The following is a 26,130-nucleotide window of genomic DNA, read 5'->3' on the forward strand; positions in this document are numbered from 1 at the left end:
CCAGTCAATAGCGTTATCCTCGGCACTACATCAACCCCAGCCAGATATGTATTATACAGCACCAGTCTATAGCATTATCCTGTACGTACAACCAGATATGCATTATACAGCACCAGTCTATAGCATTATCCTGCACTACATCACACCAGATATGTATTATACAGCACCAGTCTATAGCATTATCCTGTACTACACCAGATATGTATTATACAGCACCAGTCTATAGCATTATCCTGCACTACATCACACCAGATATGTATTATACAGCACCAGTCTATAGCTTTATCCTGTACTACACCAGATATGTATTATACAGTACCAGTCTATAGCATTATCCTGTACTACACCAGATATGCATTATACAGCACCAGTCTATAGCATTATCCTGTACTACACCAGATATGCATTATACAGCACCAGTCTATAACATTATCCTGTACTACACCAGATATGTATTATACAGCACCAGTCTATAACATTATCCTGTACTACACCAGATATGTATTATACAGCACCAGTCTATAGCATTATCCTGTACTACACCAGATATGTATTATACAGCACCAGTCTATAGCATTATCCTGCACTACACCAGATATGTATTATACAGCACCAGTCTATAGCATTATCCTGTACTACACCAGATATGCATTATACAGCACCAGTCTATAGCATTATCCTGCACTACATCACACCAGATATGTATTATACAGCACCAGTCTATAGCATTATCCTGTACTACACCAGATATGTATTATACAGCACCAGTCTATAGCATTATCCTGTACTACACCAGATATGTATTATACAGCACCAGTCTATAGCATTATCCTGTACTACACCAGATATGCATTATACAGCACCAGTCTATAGCATTATCCTGCGCTACACCAGATATGCATTATACAGCACCAGTCTATAGCATTATCCTGTACTACACCAGATATGCATTATACAGCACCAGTCTATAGCATTATCCTGTACTACACCAGATATGTATTATACAGCACCAGTCTATAGCATTATCCTGTACTACACCAGATATGCATTATACAGCACCAGTCTATAGCATTATCCTGTACTACACCAGATATGTATTATACAGTACCAGTCTATAGCATTATCCTGCGCTACACCAGATATGTATTATACAGCACCAGTCTATAGCATTATCCTGTACTACACCAGATATGCATTATACAGCACCAGGTCCTATAGCATTATCCTGTACTACACCAGATATGTATTATACAGTACCAGTCTATAGCATTATCCTGCGCTACACCAGATATGCATTATACAGCACCAGTCTATAGCATTATCCTGTACTACACCAGATATGTATTATACAGCACCAGTCTATAGCATTATCCTGCACTACACCAGATATGCATTATACAGCACCAGTCTATAGCATTATCCTGTACTACACCAGATATGTATTATACAGTACCAGTCTATAGCATTATCCTGCGCTACACCAGATATGTATTATACAGCACCAGTCTATAGCATTATCCTGCACTACACCAGATATGCATTATACAGCACCAGTCTATAGCATTATCCTGCACTACATCACACCAGATATGTATTATACAGCACCAGTCTATAGCATTATCCTGCACTACACCAGATATGTATTATACAGCACCAGTCTATAGCATTATCCTGTACTACACCAGATATGTATTATACAGCACCAGTCTATAGCATTATCCTGCACTACATCACACCAGATATGTATTATACAGCACCAGTCTATAGCATTATCCTGCACTACATCACACCAGATATGTATTATACAGCACCAGTCTATAGCATTATCCTGTACTACACCAGATATGTATTATACAGCACCAGTCTATAGCATTATCCTGCACTACACCAGATATGTATTATACAGCACCAGTCTATAGCATTATCCTGCACTACACCAGATATGTATTATACAGCACCAGTCTATAGCATTATCCTGTACTACACCAGATATGTATTATACAGCACCAGTCTATAGCATTATCCTGCACTACATCACACCAGATATGTATTATACAGCACCAGTCTATAGGCATTATCCTGCACCTACACCAGATATGTATTATACAGCACCAGTCTATAGCATTTATCCTGCACTACACCACACCAGATATTGTATTATACAGCACCAGTCTATAGCATTATCCTGTACTACACCAGATATGTATTATACAGCACCAGTCTATAGCATTATCCTGCACTACATCACACCAGATATGTATTATACAGCACCAGTCTATAGCATTATCCTGCACTACATCACACCAGATATGTATTATACTCACAGTCCTATAGCATTATCCTGTACTACACCAGATATGTTATTATACAGCACCAGTCTATAGCATTATCCTGCGCTACACCAGATATGCATTACACAGCACCAGTCTATAGCATTATCCTGCGCTACACCACACCAGATATCCCTCTCACCTACTGCTGTTGTGTAGGTCATATAGACAGGGGGTTATAGCTCTCACCTACTGCTGTTGTGTAGGTCATATAGACAGGGGGTTATACCTCTCACCTACTGCTGTTGTGTAGGTCATATAGACAGGGGGTTATACCTCTCACCTACTGCTGTTGTGGTAGGCCATGTAGGACAGGGGGTTATCCCTCTCACCTACTGCTGTTGTGTAGGTCATGTAGACAGGGGGTTTATACCTCTCACCTACTGCTGTTGTGTAAGTCATGTAGACAGGGGGTGTTATCCCTCTCACCTACTGCTGTTGTGTAGGTCATTGTAGACAGGGGGTTATCCCTCTCACCTACTGCTGTTGTGTAGGTCATGTAGACAGGGGGTTATCCCTCTCACCTACTGCTGTTGTGTAGGTCATGTAGACAGGGGGTTATAGCTCTCACCTACTGCTGTTGTGTAGGTCATGTAGACAGGGGGTTATCCCTCTCACCTACTGCTGTTGTGTAGGTCATATAGACAGGGGGTTATACCTCTCACCTACTGCTGTTGTGTAGGTCATGTAGACAGGGGGTTATAGCTCTCACCTACTGCTGTTGTGTAGGTCATGTAGACAGGGGGTTATCCCTCTCACCTACTGCTGTTGTGTAGGTCATGTAGACAGGGGGTTATCCCTCTCACCTACTGCTGTTGTGTAGGTCATGTAGACAGGGGGTTATCCCTCTCACCTACTGCTGTTGTGTAGGTCATGTAGACAGGGGGTTATCCCTCTCACCTACTGCTGTTGTGTAGGTCATGTAGACAGGGGGTTATAGCTCTCACCTACTGCTGTTGTGTAGGTCATGTAGACAGGGGGTTTATCCCTCTCACCTACTGCTGTTGTGTAGGTCATATAGACAGGGGGTTATACCTCTCACCTGCTGCTGTTGTGTAGGTCATGTAGACAGGGGGTTATCCCTCTCACCTACTGCTGTTGTGTAGGTCATGTAGACATGGGGTTATACCTCTCACCTACTGCTGTTGTGTAGGTCATGTAGACAGGGGGTTATCCCTCTCACCGACTACTGTTGTGTAGGTCATGTAGACAGGGGGTTATCCCTCTCACCTACTGCTGTTGTGTAGGTCATGTAGACAGGGGGTTATAGCTCTCAACTACTGCTGTTGTGTAGGTCATGTAGACAGGGGGTTATACCTCTCACCTACTGCTGTTGTGTAAGTCATGTAGACAGGGGCTTATCCCTCTCACCTACTGCTGTTGTGTAGGTCATGTAGACAGGGGGTTATACCTCTCACCTACTGCTGTTGTGTAAGTCATGTAGACAGGGGGTTATCCCTCTCACCTACTGCTGTTGTGTAGGTCATATAGAAAGGGGGTTATCCCTCTTACCTACTGCTGTTGTGTAGGTCATGTAGACAGGGGGATATCCCTCTCACCTACTGCTGTTGTGTAGGTCATGTAGACAGGGGTTTATCCCTCTCACCTACTGCTGTTGTGTAGGTCATGTAGACAGGGGGTTATAGCTCTCAACTACTGCTGTTGTGTAGGTCATGTAGACAGGGGGTTATAGCTCTCACCTACTGCTGTTGTGTAGGTCATGTAGACAGGGGGTTTATCCCTCTCACCTACTGCTGTTGTGTTGGTAATGTAGACATGGGGTTATCCCTCACACCTACTGCTGTTGTGTAGGTCTTGTAGACAGGGGGTTATCCCTCTCACCTACTGCTGTTGTGTAGGTCATGTAGACAGGGGGTTATACCTCTCACCTACTGCTGTTGTGTAGGTCATATAGACAGGGGGTTATACCTCTCACCTACTGCTGTTGTGTAGGTCATATAGACAGGGGTTATACTTCTCACACCTACTGCTGTTGTGTAGGTCATGTAGACAGGGGGTTATCCCTCTCACCTACTGCTGTTGTGTAGGTCATGTAGACAGGGGGTTATACCTCTCACCTACTGCTGTTGTGTAGGTCATGTAGACAGGGGGTTATAGCTCTCACCTACTGCTGTTGTGTAGGTCATGTAGACAGGGGGTTATCCCTCTCACCTACTACTGTTGTGTAGGTCATGTAGACAGGGGGTTATCCCCTCTCACCTACTGCTGTTGTGTAGGTCATGTAGACAGGGGGTTATACCTCTCACCTACTGCTGTTGTGTAGGTCATATAGACAGAGGGTTATACCTCTCACCTACTGCTGTTGTGTAGGTCATATAGACAGGGGGGGTTATCCCTCTTACCTACTGCTGTTGTGTAGGTCATGTAGACAGGGGGTTATCCCCCTCTCACCTATTGCTGTTGTGTAGGTCATGTAGACAGGGGTTTATCCCTCTCACCTACTGCTGTTGTGTAGGTCATGTAGACAGGGGGTTATCCCTCTCACCTACTGCTGTTGTGTTGGTCATGTAGACAGGGGGTTATCCCTCTCACCTACTGCTATTGTGTATGTCATGTAGACAGGGGGTTATCCCTCTCACCTACTGCTGTTGTGTAGGTCATGTAGACAGGGGGTTATACCTCTCACCTACTGCTGTTGTGTAGGTCATGTAGACCGGGGGTTATCCCTCTCACCTACTGCTGTTGTGTAGGTCATGTAGACAGGGGGTTATAGCTCTCACCTACTGCTGTTGTGTAGGTCATGTAGACAGGGGGTTATAGCTCTCACCTACTGCTGTTGTGTAGGTCATGTAGACAGGGGGTTATCCCTCTCACCTACTGCTGTTCTGTAGGTCATGTAGACAGGGGGTTATCCCTCTCACCTACTGCTGTTGTGTAGGTCATGTAGACAGGGGGTTATCCCTCTCACCTACTGCTGTTGTGTAGGTCATGTAGACAGGGAGTTATCCCTCTCACCTACTTCTGTTGTTTAGGTCATGTAGACAGGGGGTTATACCTCTCACCTACTGCTGTTGTGTAGGTCATGTAGACAGGGAGTTATAGCTCTCACCTACTGCTGTTGTGTAGGTCATGTAGACAGGGGGTTATACCTCTCACCTACTGCTGTTGTGTAGGTCATGTAGACAGGGGGTTATCCCTCTCACCTACTGCTGTTCTGTAGGTCATGTAGACAGGGGGTTATCCCGCTCACCTACTGCTGTTGTGTAGGTCATGTAGACAGGGGGTTATCCCTCTCACCTACTGCTGTTGTGTAGGTCATGTAGACAGGGGGTTATCCCTCTCACCTACTACTGTTGTGTAGGTCATGTAGACAGGGGGTTATCCCTCTCACCTACTGCTGTTGTGTAGGTCATGTAGACAGGGGGTTATAGCTCTCACCTACTGCTGTTGTGTAGGTCATGTAGACAGGGGGTTATACCTCTCACCTACTGCTGTTGTGTAGGTCATGTAGAATGGGGGTTATAGCTCTCACCTACTGCTGTTGTGTAGGTCATGTAGACAGGGGGTTATAGCTCTCACCTACTGCTGTTGTGTAGGTCATGTAGACGGGGTTATCCCTCTCACCTACTGCTGTTGTGTAGGTCATGTAGACAGGGGGTTATAAGTGTATACATGTGTATGTGTGTGTGCACATACTTATTTATGCATATAAACACAAATATATATATATTTTTTTTAAAAATGAATACGTGTATTTTTTGTTAAACGTATATATGAGTGTAATACTTTATATTAATGTTTTACATGTGTTTTGTGAAACTTTTTTTAACCCTTATACTTTATCCCAGGTTGTGCTAATTCTTTTCTCTCTATTTCGCCCTTTACTCGAGCACTACCCATAAATTTCAACTTGTAATATAAGCTATCTTTCCTGCACTTGCGTTCTCCATTGAAAGAAATATGTGCACTAGTGCAATGTTGGCTACGTTAAACTTTCTCTAATTCTGATTTACCATGGACATAATATCAATTTGTGCGCTAATGTTAGCTCGATCCAGCAATACTGCTTCTAATGTCCCGCAGTAGCAGTAGCATTAGCAGTAGCATTAGCAGTAGCATTAGCAGTAGCATTAGCAGTAGCATTGGCAGTAGCATTAGCATTGGCAGTAGCATTAGCATTGACAGTAGCATTAGCATTGACAGTAGCAGTAGCATTAGCATTAGCAGTAGCATTAGCAGTAGCATTAGCAGTAGCATTAACAGTAGCATTAGCCTTAGCATTGGCAGTAGCAGTAGCATTAACAGTAGCATTAGCATTGACAGTAGCAGTAGCAATAGCATTAGCAGTAGCATTAGCAGTAGCATTAGCAGTAGCATTAGCAGTAGCATAGGCAGTAGCATTAGCAGTAGCATTAGCAGTAGCATTGGCAGTAGCATTAGCAGTAGCATTAGCATTGGCAGTAGCAGTAGCATTAGCAGTAGCATAGGCAGTAGCATTTGCAGTAGCAGTAGCATTAGCAGTAGCATTGGCAGTAGCAGTAGCATTGGCAGTAGCAGTAGCAGTAGCATTGGCAGTAGCATTAGCAGTAGCATAGGCAGTAGCATTAGCATTGGCAGTAGCAGTAGCATTAGCAGTAGCATTAGCATTAACAGTAGTATTAGCAGTAGCAATTAGCATTGGCATTAGCAGTAGCATTGGCAGTAGCATTAGCATTAACAGTAGCATTAGCAGTAGCATTAGCAGTAGCATTAGCCTTAGCATTGGCAGTAGCATTAGCAGTAGCAGTAGCAGTAGCATTGGCAGTAGCATTGGCAGTAGCATTGGCAGTAGCAGTAGCATTAGCAGTAGCATTGGCAGTAGCATTGGCAGTAGCAGTAGCATTGGCAGTAGCATTAGCAGGAGCATTAGCAGTAGCATTGGCAGTAGCATTGGCAGTAGCAGTAGCATTAGCAGTAGCATTGGCAGTAGCATTGGCAGTAGCATTAGCAGTAGCATTAGCATTGGCAGTAGCATTGGCAGTAGCATTAGCAGTAGCATTGGCAGTAGCATTGGCAGTAGCAGTAGCATTGGCAGTGGTAGTAACAGTAGCATTGGCAGTAGCATTAGCAGTAGCATTAGCAGTAGCATTGGCAGTAGCATTGGCAGTAGCATTAGCATTGGCAGTAGCATTAGCAGTAGCATTGGCAGTAGCAGTAGAATTAGCAGTAGAAGTAGCATTAGCAGTAGCATTAGCAGTAGCAGTAGCATTGGCAGTAGCATTAGCAGTAGCATTAGCAGTAGCATTGACAGTAGCATTAGCAGTAGCATTAGCATTGGCAGTAGCATTAGCAGTAGCATTGGCAGTAGCATTAGCAGTAGCATTGGCAGTAACAGTAGCAGTAGCATTGGCAGTAGCAGTAGCATTAGCATTATCAGTAGCATTGGCAGTAGCAGTAGCATTAGCATTATCAGTAGCATTGACAGTAGCATTAGCAGTAGCATTGGCAGTAGCAGTAGCATTGGCAGTAGCAGTAGCATTAAAATTATCAGTAGCATTGGCAGTAGCAGTAGCATTAGCATTGGCAGTAGCAGTAGCATTGGCAGTAGCATTGGCAGTAGCAGTAGCATTAGCAGTAGCATTAGCATTGGCAGTAGCATTAGCAGTAGCATTGGCAGTAGCATTGGCAGTAGCATTGGCAGTAGCATTGGCAGTAGCATTAGCAGTAGCATTAGCAGCAGTATTAGCAGTAGCATTAGCAGCAGTATTAGCAGTAGCATTAGCAGTAGCATTAGCAGTAGCAGTAGCGAGCCATTTGTAATCCGGGCCTGTATGTTTAATAAACTGTAATCTGTACTTTGCTTTAAATAGCGCTACCTTATTTGGTTATAACTTTGGTTTTGTTCAGATTACAGAAGCTCATGTCTATTACACCCAGTCTTACACCTATTATTGGATTATTTCTTTACTTCTCTTCTAGGTCCTAGCAGAAGACCCAGACCAAGGACTAAATGGCCAGGTGACTTATGCTTTTGCACATTCTCAGCTGATGAAAGATCTGTTCCGCATTGACTCTCAGACGGGCGTTATAACCACAGCCGCCATTCTAGACCGTGAGATCTGGTCTGAGGCGCGGTGAGTGCTACGTCCTCAGCTGTAACTTATAATGGTGATAAAGGTCATGCTAGACCTAAGGAGCAGCAATCATTAGCGGTGACTACAGCTAAATTCAGTAGACCCCGTAGTATGTTTGTACTATTTCCCATCAGTTTCAGTCCCCATCCTGCTCATGCAAAAAACTGTACCACAGCAAGGTCAGACGTCTGAAATCCTGCATGTGCCTCCTGCTCCTTCATCTCCCTTAACCCTTGTGCTTCCTGCTCCTTCATCTCCCCTAACCCTTGCATCTTCTGCTCCTTCATCTCCCCTAACCCTTGTACCTCCTGCTCCTTCATCTCCCTATCCCTGACCCCTTGTACCTCCTGCTCCTTCATCTCCCTATCCCTGACCCTTGTACCTCCTGTTCCTTCATCTCCCTATCCCTGACCCTTGTATCTCCTGCTCTTTCATCTCCCTATCCCTGACTCTTGTACCTCCTGCTCCTTCATCTCCCTATCTCTGACCCTTGCACCTCCTGCTCCTTCATCTCCCCTATCCTTGACCCTTTTACCTCCTGATCCTTCATCTCCCTTATCCTTGACCCTTTTACCTCCTACTCATTCATCTCCCTATCCCTGACCACTTGTACTGCCTGCTCCTTCATCTCCCCTATCCTTGACCCGTGTACCTCCTGCTCCTTCATCTCTCTGACTCCTGACCCTTGTACATCCTGCTCCTTCATCTCCCCTATCCTTGACCCTTTTACCTCCTGCTCCTTCATCTCTCTGACTCCTGACCCTTGTACCTCCTGCTCCTTCATCTCCCTATCCCTGACCCTTGTACCTCCTGCTCCTTCATCTCCCCTATCCCTAACCCTTGTACCTCCTGCTCCTTCATCTCGACTATCCCTGACCCTTGTACCTCCTGCTCCTTCATCTCCCCTATCCTTGACCCTTGTACCTCCTGCTTCTTTATCTCCCTATCCCTGACCCTTGTACCTCCTGCTCCTTCATCTCTCCGACCCCTGACCCTTGTACCTCCTGCTCCTTCATCTCCCCTATCCCTAACCCTTGTACCTCCTGCTCCTTCATCTCCCCTATCCCTGCCCCTTGTACCTCCTGCTCCTTCATCTCCCCTATCCTTGACCCTTGTACCTCCTGCTTCTTCATCTCCCATATCCCTGACACTTGTACCTCCTGCTCCTTCCTCTCCTTATCCCTGATCCTTGTACATCCTTCTCCTACATCTCTCCGACCACTGACCCTTGTACCTCCTGCTCCTTCATCTCCGGTATCCCTGACCCTTGTACCTCCTGCTCCTTCATCTCCCCTATCCTTGACCCTTGTACCTCCTGCTTCTTCATCTCCCATATCCCTGACACTTGTACCTCCTGCTCCTTCATCTCCTTATCCCTGATCCTTGTACATCCTTCTCCTACATCTCTCCGACCATTGACCCTTGTACCTCCTGCTCTTTCATCTCCGGTATCCCTGACCCTTGTACCTCCTGCTCCTTCATCTCCGGTATCCCTGACCCTTGTACCTCCTGCTCCTTCATCTCCCGTATCCATAACCCTTGTACCTCCTGCTCCTTCATCTCCCTATCCCTGACCCTTGTACCAATTGCTCCCACATCTCTCCAAACACTGACCCTTGTACCTCCTGCTCTTTCATCTCTACTATCCATAACCCTTGTACCTCCTGCTCCTTCATCTCCCTATCCCTGACCCTTGTACCTTCTGCTCCTTCATCTCCCCTATCCCTGACCCTTGTACCTCCTGCTCCTTCATCTCTCCGACCCCTGACCCTTGTACCTCCTGCTCCTTCATTTCCCCTATCCCTAACCATTGCACCCCTTCTCTCTTGCCTCTTCAACTTGCTTTCATCAGCCTCTATCATAATATTGTACAATATCTGACACTCCATACCTCTGCTGTCCAAGCACTCATTATACTCTGCTGTTTCAGGTTGGTCATACTGGCAGTTGACCGCGGTTCTCCTGCTCTCACTGGCTCAGCCACCCTGACTGTGATTGTGATGGACAGGAACGACAACAGCCCGACCATCCCTGTCCATTGGGAACTGACTATTCCTGAGAGTGAGTTCCACGATACTTAATCTTATCTTGTGGAAGTGTTTTCCTGACTCCCCAGTGGGAGTGGTGTACCTCCCCTAACAGAGCATTGCACCTTATCCTGAAGATAACCAAAATCAAATACCTCAATGTCCCCTTATAGTAGAAGTACCAAGTCAGTCCAAGGTACCCAGAATTCCCAAAAGACAGAGTATGAGAATAAAACAGTATACAACATTATACACCATAGACAAGGGTATCATTGGATATTCATTGTTCATATAAACATAAACAAACTGCATTTCATTTAAAGTGAATTATAGGTTAAGTAAACACCTTGAAATTTATATATAACGTTAACTATAAATAAATAAACAACTTTGCAATATATTTTCATTATTTATTCACCACCCCTTTTCATGTAATTGAGCTATTTCTTTTTTTTTTTTACTTCTTTTTATTGTTTTCCAGATCTTTTTCATCATATTCTTAACATAAATGTTGTATAACATAAACCAAAGCAATATCCAAAGCTTGATCCATTTGCAGCAAGTTACAATGTACAATTCATATAACATCTTAGACATAGTCTCCAAATATATCTCTTTGCTTCTCGATACTAGTCTTAATATACAATCTCTTATAATAATAACCTATACGTAATCCAGATCTGGATCCATTTCCATCAGATTATAATATACACATTATTTTACGTCTACACATCCTAGAAGACTAGGTCTGACTTTTAACATTTAATTATATACTTGACATATTCATAACCCAATCTGTCATTGTCTGGCAAGCATTTCTCAAGTCCTGCCTAAACACTGAATAACATTACCCCGTAAATCACCTAATTAATACTCATTTAAATGCAATCTAAAGCCTATGTGACTCCCTGGAGATAAGATTTGCTAGGCCTTAATGTAGTTTATATGTCTGGTCTAATCTGTTGTCTTATTTTTTTCCTTTTAACTAATAGACGTATTTGAACTATTCTAGTTCAGTAAGGTATTCGTTATGTCATTCCATCTTTTTTCAACTCTTTCTGTATTAACCCTAACCCCAGTTTCCTACTGCGCTCCCTACCATACCTCCGTTATCTATGGGAACACAAAGCTAAACAAACAAACAAAAGAAAACCCTCTTGCAAATATCTAATCCATGCCACTATCACATTAGAAATTTTTTTTTTATTATGAATTTCTTTAGGAATGTTTCTGATATTCAAATGAAAGAGCCCTTTCAGGGATAGAGGAGAGATCATATAGCCAGTCACAAGCTATCTTTACCAGAAAAGCGTGGTTATACAATTTAATATCAGGGAACCCCAGCCCCCCCCCCCCCCCATTCTTTTTATGCTTCAGTTTAATGAGAGCTATTCAGGCTTTCCCCCCTTTCCAGAAACATTGCCTACAGCCGGAATGAAATTTCTTTTATCTTTTTCCCTAATAAAAAGTGGCAAATTCTGGCACAGGAATAGGATTTTGGGTAAGATAATCATTTTTATTAAATGCACTTTTGCAGATAGGGTCAGTGGGAGGGTCTTACATTTCTGTAAGTTTTATTAGTGCCGATGCCCAAACTTTCTCATAGTTTAGGTCATATCAGTCAGCCAGATTTTTGCTTAAAGTAATTCCAAGATATTTAATCTGTTCTTTAGCCTCTTTGAAAGGCGTCTTGGTTATGCTCCCTGCGGTTCTGTGTAGCCATAAGATTTCTGATTTTGAAACATTAATCTTGTATCCTGAAAAGGAACTAACTTCCCTTATAATTTCTAGTAGGATAGGGATGTTCTTTTTTGAATCCCTGATGAATACCATCAGGTCGTCTGCATATAATGACAACACTACCTTTCTCCCTCCTAACGATAGACCTTCCAGTTCCTTTCTTAATAAAGTCGCTAATGGCTCTATGGCCATATTGAACAGCAGGGGTGACAGTGGACATCCTTGCCTCCTACCCTTCGTGATTTTAATAGAATCGGAACTTAGGCCATTAATTGAAATAACCGAGGTTGGGTTGCTATAAATGGTCTTAATGAAATCTGCGAAATGTCCTGTGAGCCCGAAATTGTCTAGCGATGTGAATAGATGGTCCCATACGATTGAATCGAAAGCCTTCTTGGCGTCGATGGTGATTATAGCAGCCTCTTTTCTATCACTATCACTACTTTTCCCATTATACTTGTTGACCCAGTAATGTTCAATTAATGAAAGGAGCCTACTCATATTTTTGAAGAATTTCTACCTATCAAGAATCCTTAAAGAGCTATATGTATTAAAGGGTCTAGTACAGATTTCAGTCTATTAGCAATTATTGAAGTCAGCAACTTGTAATCATTATTTAGCAATGAAATCGGTCTATAAGAGTCAACTGATTCTGGGTTTTTATCTTTCTTCAGAATCAGTGTGATAATAGATGTGGAAAAATATGTGGATTGAATATTACTTTGTATATAGTATTGGTTGTAAAGACGTTGCAATGTTGAAGAGATGGAATCTTGTAATATTTTATAAAATTCTATCGGAAGTTGATCCGGGCCTGGGGCTTTGTTCAATGCTGCTTTTTGAATTCCTTTAATAATCTCTTCCTGAGTTATAGGCGCATTTAATACGTTTAAGTCATCTTGTGAAATTTTGGGTAGTCTAACTTTCTCCCAGAATGACTTCTATTTGCGGGATTAATCTCACCCTGTGTATATAATCCCTGATAGAATGTTTGAAAGACTCTATTAATCTCTTTAGGTGTCACAAATCTTCCTGACCTTTTATGTCGCTAATTTACGGCTCCTAACACAAATATTACAATGACATACTCTTAAATAAAATTACCCATAAATAAGACCACAGACTTAGCATTGGTATAAATTGGCCACAGCTCCTTTATTAATAAATAACCATATAAAACTTTAATAACTCGATAAATAACAGTGCAAATAAATTGTAAACACATTACACATAACAGCGGTGCTAGACCTAAATATATATTTATCTGGCCGTCACTCCATCCACTGGACCCAACCGTGCAACTTGATTGAGCCCGTTATCAATAATCAACAAAAGTCTCTAAAGAACCCCTTGCCCTTAGAGACCCCATCTTGAATAACCCCCAAAGGGATGCAAATACCACATGAACAATTTGGCCATAAATTACTGTAAATGTAAGGGCTAGCACCCCCGCCTACCAACTGCGACAATCACACAAGAAAAAACAATCCCAGCAAACATAAAAAACAGGGACGGGCGGGAGGGAGATGCTTCACCAACTTTTACTAACAACAACTGCTGGCTTTCCCGCTCAACCGCAAGGCTTTATCACCTTGCAGCTCCTCCCCCACTTCCTCTCAACCTCAGCCTACATTGTGCTCCGCGGTCAAAGCTCCCTCCAGCTAAGCTTTGCACCGCTTACAGGAGCCACTTGACCTTTTATGTCGCTAATTTACGGCTCCTAACACAAATATTACAATGACATACTCTTAAATAAAATTACCCATAAATAAGACCACAGACTTAGCATTGGTATAAATTGGCCGCAGCTCCTTTATTAATAAATAACCATATAAAACTTTAATAACTCGATAAATAACAGTGCAAATAAATTGTAAACACATTACACATAACAGCGGTGCTAGACCTAAATATATATTTATCTGGCCGTCACTCCATCCACTGGACCCAACCGTGCAACTTGATTGAGCCCGTTATCAATAATCAACAAAAGTCTCTAAAGAACCCCTTGCCCTTAGAGACCCCATCTTGAATAACCCCCAAAGGGATGCAAATACCACATGAACAATTTGGCCATAAATTACTGTAAATGTAAGGGCTAGCACCCCCGCCACCGACTGGCCTGACACCTTCAGTCCAGTCCCGCCAACCCCACCAAAGAACCAACCGCCTCTTTAAAATCGAGCAAGAACAACTGCAGCCCAAAATCATTAAGATGCACTCCATCAGGTAAATAAAATTCGCCTTGACCAACCTCAGCTAAGTCTGGATGATGAACCACCGAGCCCCCAAGTCTCCTGACAAATGACCCCATCAACTTATTAACTTTGCGCCTGCTTTTATCAAGGCGCACTGGGTCCCAAGCCGCCCTCCAAACCATCCTAGGTAAAATGTCCGACCATACAATTCTCATCTTAGGGAATAAATCCACAAGCCTTCCAATGTCCCTCTTCATGCTTCTCACCAATTCCCTCTGAGGCAGAAAACCAAGATCATTGCCCCCCCGCGTGGATCAACAACACCGTTGGATGCTGGTAGCGTCTGCAATAATCCACCACTAGCGGCAACAACCTGTCCCAACGTAGCCCCCTGACACCAAACCATTTGACCTCACATCTCGACTTAGGGATACCCAACTGCAATCCATCCACTTTGGCTGCAGCCGCTCTTCGAGCCCAATAAATGAAAGAATGGCCAACAAGCCACAAACGATCGACACCTAAAACACAAAGAAGAGAATAACAACACCACCAGCCTAAACTCCTAAATCAGGGCGAACATACCGGCGATAGCGGGCGGAACACCACCGGCCAATGCCTTTAACCACTGAATCAGATAAACCCCTCACCGAAGCCTCAGTTGCCGCCCCTATGCGGAAGGAATGTGACCCAAAATCCCTGCTATTAAAACCCAACCTGCACAATGATTTGTTAAGAACCGCCCGAAATTGGAATTGCGACAACGGCCTACCATCAACATGAACCAACAACGAACCCCCCATAACCGGACGTACCTGAAAATACTCAAACAAACATCGCCAAGGACACACTTCCAGACCACTCGGAAAAAGGACCACCATTCTGCCCTTACCCAGCTGGTCAGTCTTACTCCTCCTCAAAAATATCTCCACCTTGTAATCAAACAAAGCCACATCCGAAAAAGCCAAACCCCCCATAGAAACCAAATTCTTACTAACCAACTCCGAAATACGAAAGGCTCCAAAGAAAGCCAGAACAAACGCCACCCTAAACAAACACACCTCAAAATCAGACAAACACACCAAAGGTAACACCATATACACCTGCTGCAACAGCGAAAAAGTAATAGGTCGCCTATGGTCAGGGAAGGGACCACCCAACCCTTTCTTCAAGCCCTTCAGCACCTGACGAACACAAAAACCTTTGGTAATATCTCCCATGTCACAGGTGCAATAGGAGGGATTCTAAGATCTAATGAGCCCCCAATAACACAAGCAAAGAACAAAAATAAATACCAATTGCAACCCACCTATGATAGCATTATAGAAACAGCCGATAAAGATAGGCAGGTTTTTCAAAGGGACCAGCCCAACCTAAAAGGAGGAGGAGGCCACATAAGAGGGGGGGGAAACGCAGGGACAAACAGGTACACACTGAGACCCCAAATAAAACAGAAGAACAAGTACAAGATTTAACCATCTTGAATCTTTCAAAAACAGACCTAGATGAAGAGGAAGAAAAAGTATTGAAATATGGCCTAGGATTTGTTCCCTCTACCAATTTTAATCTCTTTGAGACATTGCTAGATTTAAACAAATTTGTGAGAAATCTAACTGTCAAGAAATGCTTCAAAGAGAGTAGAATTGATGAAAACACTTTTGATACATGTGAGGTAAGGTCTAATGTGTATGATAATGTTGAATTTAGTGAGGCTACTGATTATCTATCCCTATTAGATTTAGAAATGGAGTCATCTCAAGGAGAAAATATTAAAGTAAAATTTAAACCGACTTCAGTATTTTACCCTACAGGGAAAAGAGGAATCTATCTAGAATCCTTTCATAAACGTGTAGAGGCAGAACTACATAAACTGCAGGAATCTGTTGTAACGGAACATGAAAGATCTAACAACCTGACAAAATCAGAGCAGGAAGCCATACAGAGGCTCAAGTCCAAACATGATATTGTGATTCGTAGAAGTGATAAAGGAGGCAACATTGTTGTCTTAGACAAACAGGATTACATCCTTGAAGCAGAAAGACAATTAAGTCAAACAGAGGTATATGAGAAACTAAGTTTTGACCCTACTAGTGCATTCCAGCTAAGCTTAAGACAGATCCTTGATGATGGAAATGAATTAGGTATTATGGATGACGACACTAAGGCATATTTATGGGTTAAAAACCCCAGAATTCCTATATTCCACCATCTCCCCAAGACACACAAGGGTCTTGACAATGTCCAGGGACGCCCTATTGTCTCTGGCATTGGATCATTGTTAGAACCCTTGGGAAGATGGATGGAAGGTATTCTTCAGCCTCTGGTTAAAATCCTTCCTTCATTTCTTAAGGATACAAAGCATTTACTGGTCCTGATAAAAGACATCAATTGGAAACCAGAATTCTCATGGTTGACTATTGATGTAGTTAGCTTATACTCAACCATACCATTAGACAAAGGCATGGTTGCTGTGGCATACTTCCTGGATAAATATACAGGTTACAGTAATACAGATAAAGATTTCATACTAAGAGTTCTTTTTTTCTTGTTAACGCACAATTATTTCTCCTTTGGTGGCAGCTTCTACTTGCAAAAAAGAGGTACAGCGATGGGGGCCACTTTTGCCCCCTCATTTGCAAACCTATATATGGGGTGGTGGGAGCTATCCCATATATATGGAGAGAGCTGCGGCCAGAGGAGAAATATTGTGATGTACCGGAGATTCATAGATGATCTCCTCCTGATATGGAGGGGATCAATTGAGGAAGGCACTAAATTTGTGGAAAGCCTCAATGACAACGATGTTGGTCTGAGCTTTACAAGTACTGCAAGTAAAACAAATATAGAATATTTGGACCTCACACTCTCCAGTGAAGGTAGTAAAGTAGTCACTAAACTACATAGGAAACAGATAGCAGGTAATAGCATTTTGCATGCTAAAAGTATGCACCCTAAACATACAAGCTTTGGCATACTTAAAGGAGAATTCATTCGTTTACGAAGGAATTGCTCTTCAATATCAGAGTATCATAATATGGCCAGAGACTTTAAAGAGAGGTTTTTACAGAGAGGATTCTCTAGGAAGCTAATCACTAAAGCATACAATATAGTATCTAGAATGGATAGAGACCAAATGCTCAATATGAATAGAGCGCACAAAGACAAAAAGATGATCAACGTACCAATGTTTGTAACAAATTATAGCAAGCAATTTGATCAGATTGCAAGCATTATTCACGATTGCCTACCGATCCTTAAAGGAGATGGAGATCTCTATGAGATAGTACAAAAAGGATGTAAATGCATCCCAAGAAAAAACAAAACCCTGGGGAACATTTTGGCCCCAAGTGAAATTAAAATAAATCCACAAAGACCTACAAGCTGGCTGGAATGCAAGGGCCACTATAGATGTGGGGCTGCGAGATGCAAAGCTTGCTCCTACACCCGAATTGGTAAAACTTTTCAATCAACATACACACAAAGGGTGTTTACTATGGATGCATGCACAAACTGTCGCAGCACATATGTAGTATACCTCGTAACATGCCAAGAATGTTTAAAACAGTATGTAGGTCTTACTACAAGGGAAGCTAGAGAGAGAATAAAGGAACATATTTATGATATCAAATCAGAAGATCCAGACTCACAAGTAGCGAGACACTTCAAATTTTGTCACAATAGCAGTACAAACAATCTATCGTGGCAAATTATTGAATGGGTTAAAGTCCCTAGTAGAGGGGGTGATAGAGACAAACTGCTTCGCATGCGCGAGGCATTTTGGATCTTCAAATTGGATACAAGGGCCCCTAGGGGCCTAAACATACATACTGATCTTATAAACTGCTGGAGATAATTCTTTCGGTATTAGCCGCAATGAAATATATTTCTATTTTTCTAAATTCATGATGCTAAACAAAATAGGCACTTTTTTGAATATATGTGCTTACTCTAGCCTTGTATATACTGTCAAGGGGTCCCATTAATGTATAAATATTCATGAATTTTACTTCATAAACTCCCCCTTTCACCTAGTTTCTGTCTCTTTCTTACAAACGCAATAGACATTAAACTGAGAGAGATAATATGTTAAAAATGCTAAAAATAAACCAAGTTTAGTGCAAACTAATTTTATAGATCAAGAAATGGAGTTAAGTTCCCTAATCACTGCCAAGTAACCATGGAGTAACCCAAACAAAACTAGTAGAGATTAAGCTAAGCAATATATAAATATAATAAGAAGTATTGAGATAATTTCTCTTTAAACTGTCATAAGGTTAATTACTCAAGTGACACTTCTTAGCTTTATAAACCCACAGAATCTTTTTGTGGAACTCTAAGCAACGTTTGAGAATGATCGGTTACAAAACAGATTGAATATTGCCTTAAACTGATAGATTGTTTATTTAGCATGTTTACAAAAATCTTACATTTCTATTGCTAAGTAATGCTCTGTAAAACTCTAATACCTATATGTCCTTTTGCACTACATTGCAGACCATGTATATATGTGTTAGCAGGTAACTAAAGAGTTAAACTTAGACATTGCACGTCACTGTGATTTTGTAATTTAAGGAGGCTGTGTATCTGAGACAGCACGGTCTATGATTAAGGCAGTGAGCTGAAACATGTTAGACCGCTGCTGTCTCAGATCTGACCTGTTATGTCTTTTGCTGTGAATATCACGATTTTAATTTGTATGGCAATAAAATTACCCTTTTAAGCTCTTAAGCCTGTGGCCCCGACTCGCCTTTTTTCAAATTTTGGCTGAAGTTTTCATGCAGACTTGCAGAGGTCTGCTGGTGGTTAGCGGGGAGCTCCACAATTGGATGCTGTGCTAAGGAAGGAGCCGAGTAGATTGGTCACGCCTGGTTGTGACGAAAGATTAAGGAGGGTTCAGACAAGGAAGACAGACCGAGACCGGGAGAGTATGCAGCAATTGCGAACACCGGAGGATCAAGGTACTGTGCATACTTTAATTTAATACACTGCCCTCATATATCAACTGGATTCTGGATCTGCAGTTTAGTTTGAGCGCTATAGTGGGACTTTCTGTTTGTATATGCCGAATATCTCCCAGACCCAAGAGTTTGAAGCGGAAAGCCAATGCCGCGAAACGCCTGTCCATAGCGGAATGTGACAACTGAGAAACACCCCATTCCCACATCCAGTCAAGCAACGCACCAGTACCATCAACCTCCCTTTCACGTAAACCCTGGGACAACAACCTATTCTCCCACTCCAACCACACTCTTGAATAAGCTGCCCAAGTACCTGGTGCCAATGAGTTCTTCACCAGTCCAGCCAGTCCTCCACCCCAAGTCGCCACAAGAAACTCGGACACGGGCATCCCTCCTCGTCTGCATGTGGTACCAATTCCCGGAAACGCTGCCACTGAAACCGAGAGAGGGAGTCTGCTATTGAATTACAGACACCAGGAATATGTTTGGCCTTCAGGCAAACATTCATTCGCAAACATTTCAGGACAAGCAAACGCAACAATCTCAACACAGGCAGAGACGTAGCCGTCAGTGTATTCAATGCATACACAACTCCCATATTGTCTGAAGAAAAAACAACGGCCCGATTCCTCAACTCTCCCTCCCAGACAAACAGGGCAACCACAATAGGGAACAACTCCAGAAACACCAAATTCTTCACCAGACCCAAGGAAAACCATTCCTCGGGCCACCGAGCTGCACACCATCTGCCCAGGAAATAAGCACCGAAACCACAACCACCGGCCAAATCTGTCACCAAACCCAGCTCCTCATTAGAGACCCTCACTGCCTGAATTAACGCTGAGCCATTAAAACCTAACAGAAATTGTCTCCAAACCCTCAAATCATCCTTAAGCTCCCTGGAAAGCCGAACAAAATGATGCGGCTTATTCACACCAGCCGTAGCTAAAGATAATCTCCTACAGAAAACCCTCCCCATAGGAATAATTCGACACGCAAAATTCAGCTTTCCCACCAGGGATTGCACCTCTCGAAGCGTAACCTTCTTCAATAACAACGAACGGTCAATGACCTCCACCAAATCAGAAACCTTATCCCTAGGCAATCTACATTCCTTGGCCACAGAGTCAATGGTAATGCCCAAAAACTCAAGGGATGTCACCGGCCCCTCAGACTTTTCAAACGCAATGGGCACACCGAAATCGGCCGCAACCTGATAACAGACATCCCGTAAGAGTATACAATCCTCTGAACCCGCCGGACCCACAAACAAAAAATCGTCAAGATAATGCACCAATGACGAAAGGCCCGCCCGTTCAGAAACAACCCACTCCAGAAAAGTGCTAAACTGCTCAAACAGCGAGCAGGATATGGAACACCCCATGGGCAAACACAAATCCACATAGTAGGCACCATCCACGCAACAACCCAACAGATGCTGCGAAGTCGGGTGCACAGGTAGCAGTCTGAAAGCTGCCTCAATGTCTACTTTAGCCAGTAAAGCAGCGGCACCAGCTTCCCTGACTAGGTTAACCGCTTGATCAAACGACGCGTACTTAACAGACGACAACTCCTGAGGAATGCCATCATTAACAGATCCCCCTTTTGGAAATGATAAATGATGAATGAGCCTGAATTTACCAGGCTCCTTCTTAGGAACCACCCCAAGAGGTGACATCCGCAAATCAACCAAAGGAGGGCGATCAAACGGGCCCGCCATTCTACCTAACTCAACCTCCTTCATTAGTTTTTCAACGACTACCCCAGGCCACAAACGAGCCGACTTTAAGTTACCCCTAAAAACCCCACAACCCCCTTGTGATGGAATCACAAAGCCAAATTGAAAACCGTGAAAGAGCAACGCCGCCTTATCAAAACAACCCTTCCACCTAGCGTACAGGGCGAGCCAAGGCTCCATCGCGGCGAGTCTCACCGGGGTCGCCCCCTTTGTCAGACGCATCCCCAACCCCGCTTGGTTTACCCCTACGGAAACACTTCGCATAGGAATGTGCACCCCCACACCCTGAACACTCGTGTTTAAACTTGCACGCAGCTCCCCACTTGCAAAACTTTTCATTATAGGCAAAGCAACAACCTTTTCTGACCGTGGCAGGGGGTCCCCCGATGGAGGCGCCACCGGCTCCTGATCGAAAGGACTGGGAAGATCTTAGAGGCGTCATGATTTTTAGCCACAACCCCATGTCACGGTCGTCCCACCGCATTTCCGGCTTAACTGACAAGCGCTGCCTGAACTGCTCGTCGTATGACCACCAAGCCATACCCCCATACGTCCGCTGAGCAGAAGACACCTCATCAAGATAACAAAAAAGCGCTGCACCCTGGTCAGGAAATTTACTCGCAAACACATTAGCATATATCAAAAATGCCTGAGACCAGTTAGAAAATGTTTTCGGCAACTTCCGATATCTCTTTTTCCTCTCCTCCTCCTCTTTCTTGGCCACGTCTTTCTTAGAGTCCTCCGGGATCTCGAAAGACTGCTCAAGCGGGAGAAGAGAGAAAAATTCAATAAAATCCCTCTTATATATCTTTTCCTTCACCTCAGAGGTCAAGTGCATCCCCAACGGCCCGATTGAGCAGAGACACGACCGAGACATTGCTGTATCAGCCACCCTCAACTCAGCTCCCTCACCCTGCCTCGAGACCAGCCCGGAAGACTCCACTATAGGCCCGGAAGTCTGCGCCACCACCGAGACACCACCCCCTGAGACACCAGGGACCGCCACACTGCGGTCCTCCACCCTCTCCACAACTGATACACCCGCCGACCTGTCAACAGGGACCCACGCCCTCTCTACTCCAACCCTTTGCGCAGGGCCAACTCCTTCCAATTTAGCTAACAACACTTTCAATCCCTCCACTACACTCCCTGTCACTGAGTCACAATCCACACTCCTAACACCACACAATGTAACATCACTCCCCCCCACATTCAACAACCCTTTCTCACCTGCTGAAGTGCGCTCCGTAGTCCTGATGCTTGAGGGACCGCTGAAAGTTGCCTGGAGCCCGCTGCTGCGTTGCCCCGTAATCTCTCGACCACCTCCAGTAGAAGTGACAGCTGGCCGTCCCTGTTGTGCCAACTGCCGTGGTTGATCCTGAAAAACAGTAGAACGTGAATACATATCCAGGGGAGGAAAAGGTCTGCTACCCCTTCCCCCTCTTTGCCGGCTGTTACTCCGAGCCGTACCAACTCCCCTACCCCTCTTGGGAGCTCCCCCACCCTCACCACCAGGCCAATCAACGTCCACCACAGGCCGTCTTCTTGACCCCTCCCTATGTACAACTCCCCGTCCTCCTGGCCTATGTGGCCGACCCCTGGCACCTATACCCCCTTGAGTGGCCGCCGTATACACCCGGGCCCCACTCTGTTCCCTTGCCAGCTCTGAAACCCCGCCCGAGACACCACACCTCACCTCCTTATGCCCAACAGGCCGCACCTCCTGCTGTGGACCGTCATCAGGCTCCAAACGAATAGAATCCGTCCAGGAGCCGTGCAAGCCAGAGAAATCCTCCTCAAGGCCGTCGAAGACATCCTCCCTCAAAGATGGGCCAGGTTGAGGCCCTGGCCGTCGTTCAGATGGGCTATGCTCTGGAAGAGAAAAGCTAACATGTGAGCCACACACCCCAACCTCCTCCCTGAACCTGGCCGTACCCCCTCCCCCCACAGCATGGTGAACAGACACAGGCCTAGGACCTACAGAAACCCTCTCAGCTGACCCCCCCAAAACGGCTAACATTCCTACTGGAGGACCCAGGGGAGGGAGGAACACACTCCTCATCAGAGGAGTTTAAAAATAAGTCCATCTCCCCAGGGCCCAACTCTAACTCCTCACATTCCTCCCCAGACCCATACTCCAGATCAACAAGCCCCCCCCCCCTTGTGGCCTCACTGCCCAACTCACATCACCCCCACTAAACTGGCTAGGACCCCTATGACTAAGCTGGAGAGAACCCAGGCCTAACTCACTCTGCCTGACCTTGGGACCACCAACCACCAATGCTGTCGTGGCCTGTCCCTCCTCTCCCTCACTACCACTGCTCACTGCTACCCCACTACCAGGAACCAGGGAGCCACCCTGTCCGTCACAGCACCTCCCAGAAGGCCCCTCTCCCCCCAGATCAGGCCCTGCCAGGCCGTGAGCCACCTTACCCCTACCTCCAGATTTAGTGGCCAGGCCAGCAACGGACCTCCGCTCCGGATCACTGCCGCTCACACCGGGTGATGACGTCATCGGCACTGGACCCACACCCGCCGGACCCGCCAATACCGCTGCCTCCGCACTCCTCCTAACCGGAACCGGACCGGATCTCCTTGTCGACGACGCCCTCCTGCTGACCTCAGGGCTGAGACGCGATGGAGGCCTGGATTGCCTGGTGGACCTCTTCCTGGGAACCGACCGCTCCTGCACCGCCACAGCCTCTACCGGAGCCCCCAGCAATGCTTGGACCTGCTCAGATAGCCAGGTAGGTCCCTTTGACTCTGCAGCCTCCTTCAGCCACCGGAACAAGTCTTCCATATCAGCCATGACGCAGGCTGAGCGAGAAAGCCAACAGCTGCAGATGCTTCACCAACTTTTACTAACAACAACTGCTGGCTTTCCCGCTCAACCGCAAGGCTTTATCACCTTGCAGCTCCTCCCCCACTTCCTCTCAACCTCAGCCTACATTGTGCTCCGCGGTCAAAGCTCCCTCCAGCTAAGCTTTGCACCGCTTACAGGAGCCACTTTCGTTGTTTTTAATGACCTCTATATACTTTTTCTTTTTGCGAGCCTTTGCCAGATATGCAAGCCACTTAATATTTTTACCCGAGAAGCTCGAGAATGCCGCCTTCTGTTTTAGTTCGTTCTGTTGTTCCTGTTGGTGTATGAAACTCTCTCTAATCTTCTTAGCCTCTTGGTATTTTGTCCATGATCTAGGATCAGGATGGTCTATATATTTTCTTTAGGTGTTCCTTACCACGCTATTCAACCCTACCTCCCTAGCTTTAAACATTTTTTTTTTCCATTTTGATAGCATAGCTTTGATTTCTCCACGAAAGAAGGCTTTCGCTGCCTCCCAGAATATTTCCACTTTATGCAGATATGTTTTATTGTTATTATAAAACTCATACCATAATCTCCTGAGCTCATGTTGAAACTGCATGTTGTGTATTAAATGTTTAGGGAAAAAGAAGACATTGTTCCCCTTTCCTCGCTTATCCTGCCTTTTGATTTTCAGCGTAATACATGCATGGTCTGATAGACAAATATCCTCAATACCTACTTCCAGGTCCATCCCAAGCACGTTCTCTCCCAGCAGGAAGAAATCTATGCGAGAGAATGCCTCTTGCGTCTTAGATTCGCATATAAATGCTCTACCATCCGGGTTATACGCACGCCGAATATCTCTAAGTTTAAGATTTTCACAAAATTTGCTAAGCAGTTTTGCTTCTTTATTATATTGTCTGGAGGTTGCTTACTTCAATCTATCTAGTTTGGGATGCATACTCATATTAAAACCCCCCACCACAATTAGATTTGTATATACGTATGGTAAAAGCTTAAGGTATATTTTGTCCCAAAATTCTACCTCTAGGTGGTTAGGGGCGTAAATATTACACAAAATATATCTAAACTTATCAATTTCAAATTGTACTATCATATACCGATCTTCTTTATCTAGATCTTGTGAAATAATCTGTACATTTAGATCTTTTTTAAAAAGCAAGCCACCCCTCTCTTTCTTCTTACACATGAAGTGACAACCACTTCCCCGATCCATTTTACCCTAAATTTGTTCATCTCTTGTAGACTTAAATGTGTCTCCTGGATGATCGCAATATCCGTATGCATCTTTTGTAGATGGCTTATTACCTTTTTCCTTTTAGCCGGAGATGTTGTTCCCCCCACGTTCCAGGATACTATTTTTATATTTTTAGCCATCCTTGATATCTATAAAAATACTATTTCTCCATGGGCAGTACCCACGACTAGCAAGAGATCGGGTAGGCAGGGGGGAGGAGAAAAGAAAGAGGAAGAAAAAAAAAATGGAGCTATTTCTAATTCCCAGAATTTAGACTACACCCTGCTGACCTATCCAGGCTTACCCTGCTACATGCATTTACCTTATTAGCTTTGAGATATAACTGCTAAACAATGCAGTCTAAACTAACATTAAAGCTGGGCTAGCCTTGTTGTCTGATTGGCTCCTTCTAATAAGGTAAATGGTGGGAGGAGTTTGGCTATTGATAACACATTTACAACCTTTTTACTGCTATTTCTTTAAGACTTGGCGGCGTTCTATAGCAACAAAGTGTCACTGTCCCTTTAACTGTATTAGTTATTAATAAATCCAGCGCAGGTCAGTGTCCCTTTAACTGTATTAGTTATTTATAAATCCAGCGCAGGTCAGTGTCCTGTACTCACCAACTACACAATAAGAATTTGTCAGACAAAGCAACGGTCTCTGGGAAAGCAAGTGGCACTGTGTACATTAGTCAGTTGTGCTGCAGCTTGGCACGTGCACTGCTAGGTACTTTCTCTGGCACCTGTTTTGGGCACCGTGTACATTAGTCAGTTGTGCTGCAGCTTGGCACATGCGCTGCTAGGTACTTTCTCTGGAACCTGTTTTGGACACCGTGTACATTAGTCAGTTGTGCTGCAGCTTGGCACATGTGCTGCTAGGTACTTTCTCTGGCACCTGTTTTGGGCACCCTGTACATTAGTCAGTTGTGCTGCAGCTTGGCACGTGCACTGCTAGGTACTTTCTCTGGCACCTGTTTTGGGCACCGTGTACATTAGTCA

At 44.4% G+C, this 26,130-nt stretch overlaps 1 protein-coding gene across 1 annotated transcript in view; it reads left to right on the forward strand.

Moving 5' to 3' along the window:
- Nucleotides 1-26,130, forward strand: part of LOC128652759 (protocadherin-16) — a 342,864-nt gene that overhangs the window by 268,148 nt on the left and 48,586 nt on the right. The window contains exons 16-19 of the mRNA XM_053705690.1: nt 6,340-6,889; nt 6,948-8,086; nt 8,250-8,404; nt 10,335-10,465. Coding sequence (XP_053561665.1) covers nt 6,340-6,889; nt 6,948-8,086; nt 8,250-8,404; nt 10,335-10,465 — 1,975 coding nt within the window. The remainder of the gene's footprint in view (nt 1-6,339; nt 6,890-6,947; nt 8,087-8,249; nt 8,405-10,334; nt 10,466-26,130) is intronic.

Source organism: Bombina bombina, chromosome 3 (assembly GCF_027579735.1).
Source record: "Bombina bombina isolate aBomBom1 chromosome 3, aBomBom1.pri, whole genome shotgun sequence".
Taxonomy (NCBI): domain Eukaryota; kingdom Metazoa; phylum Chordata; class Amphibia; order Anura; family Bombinatoridae; genus Bombina; species Bombina bombina.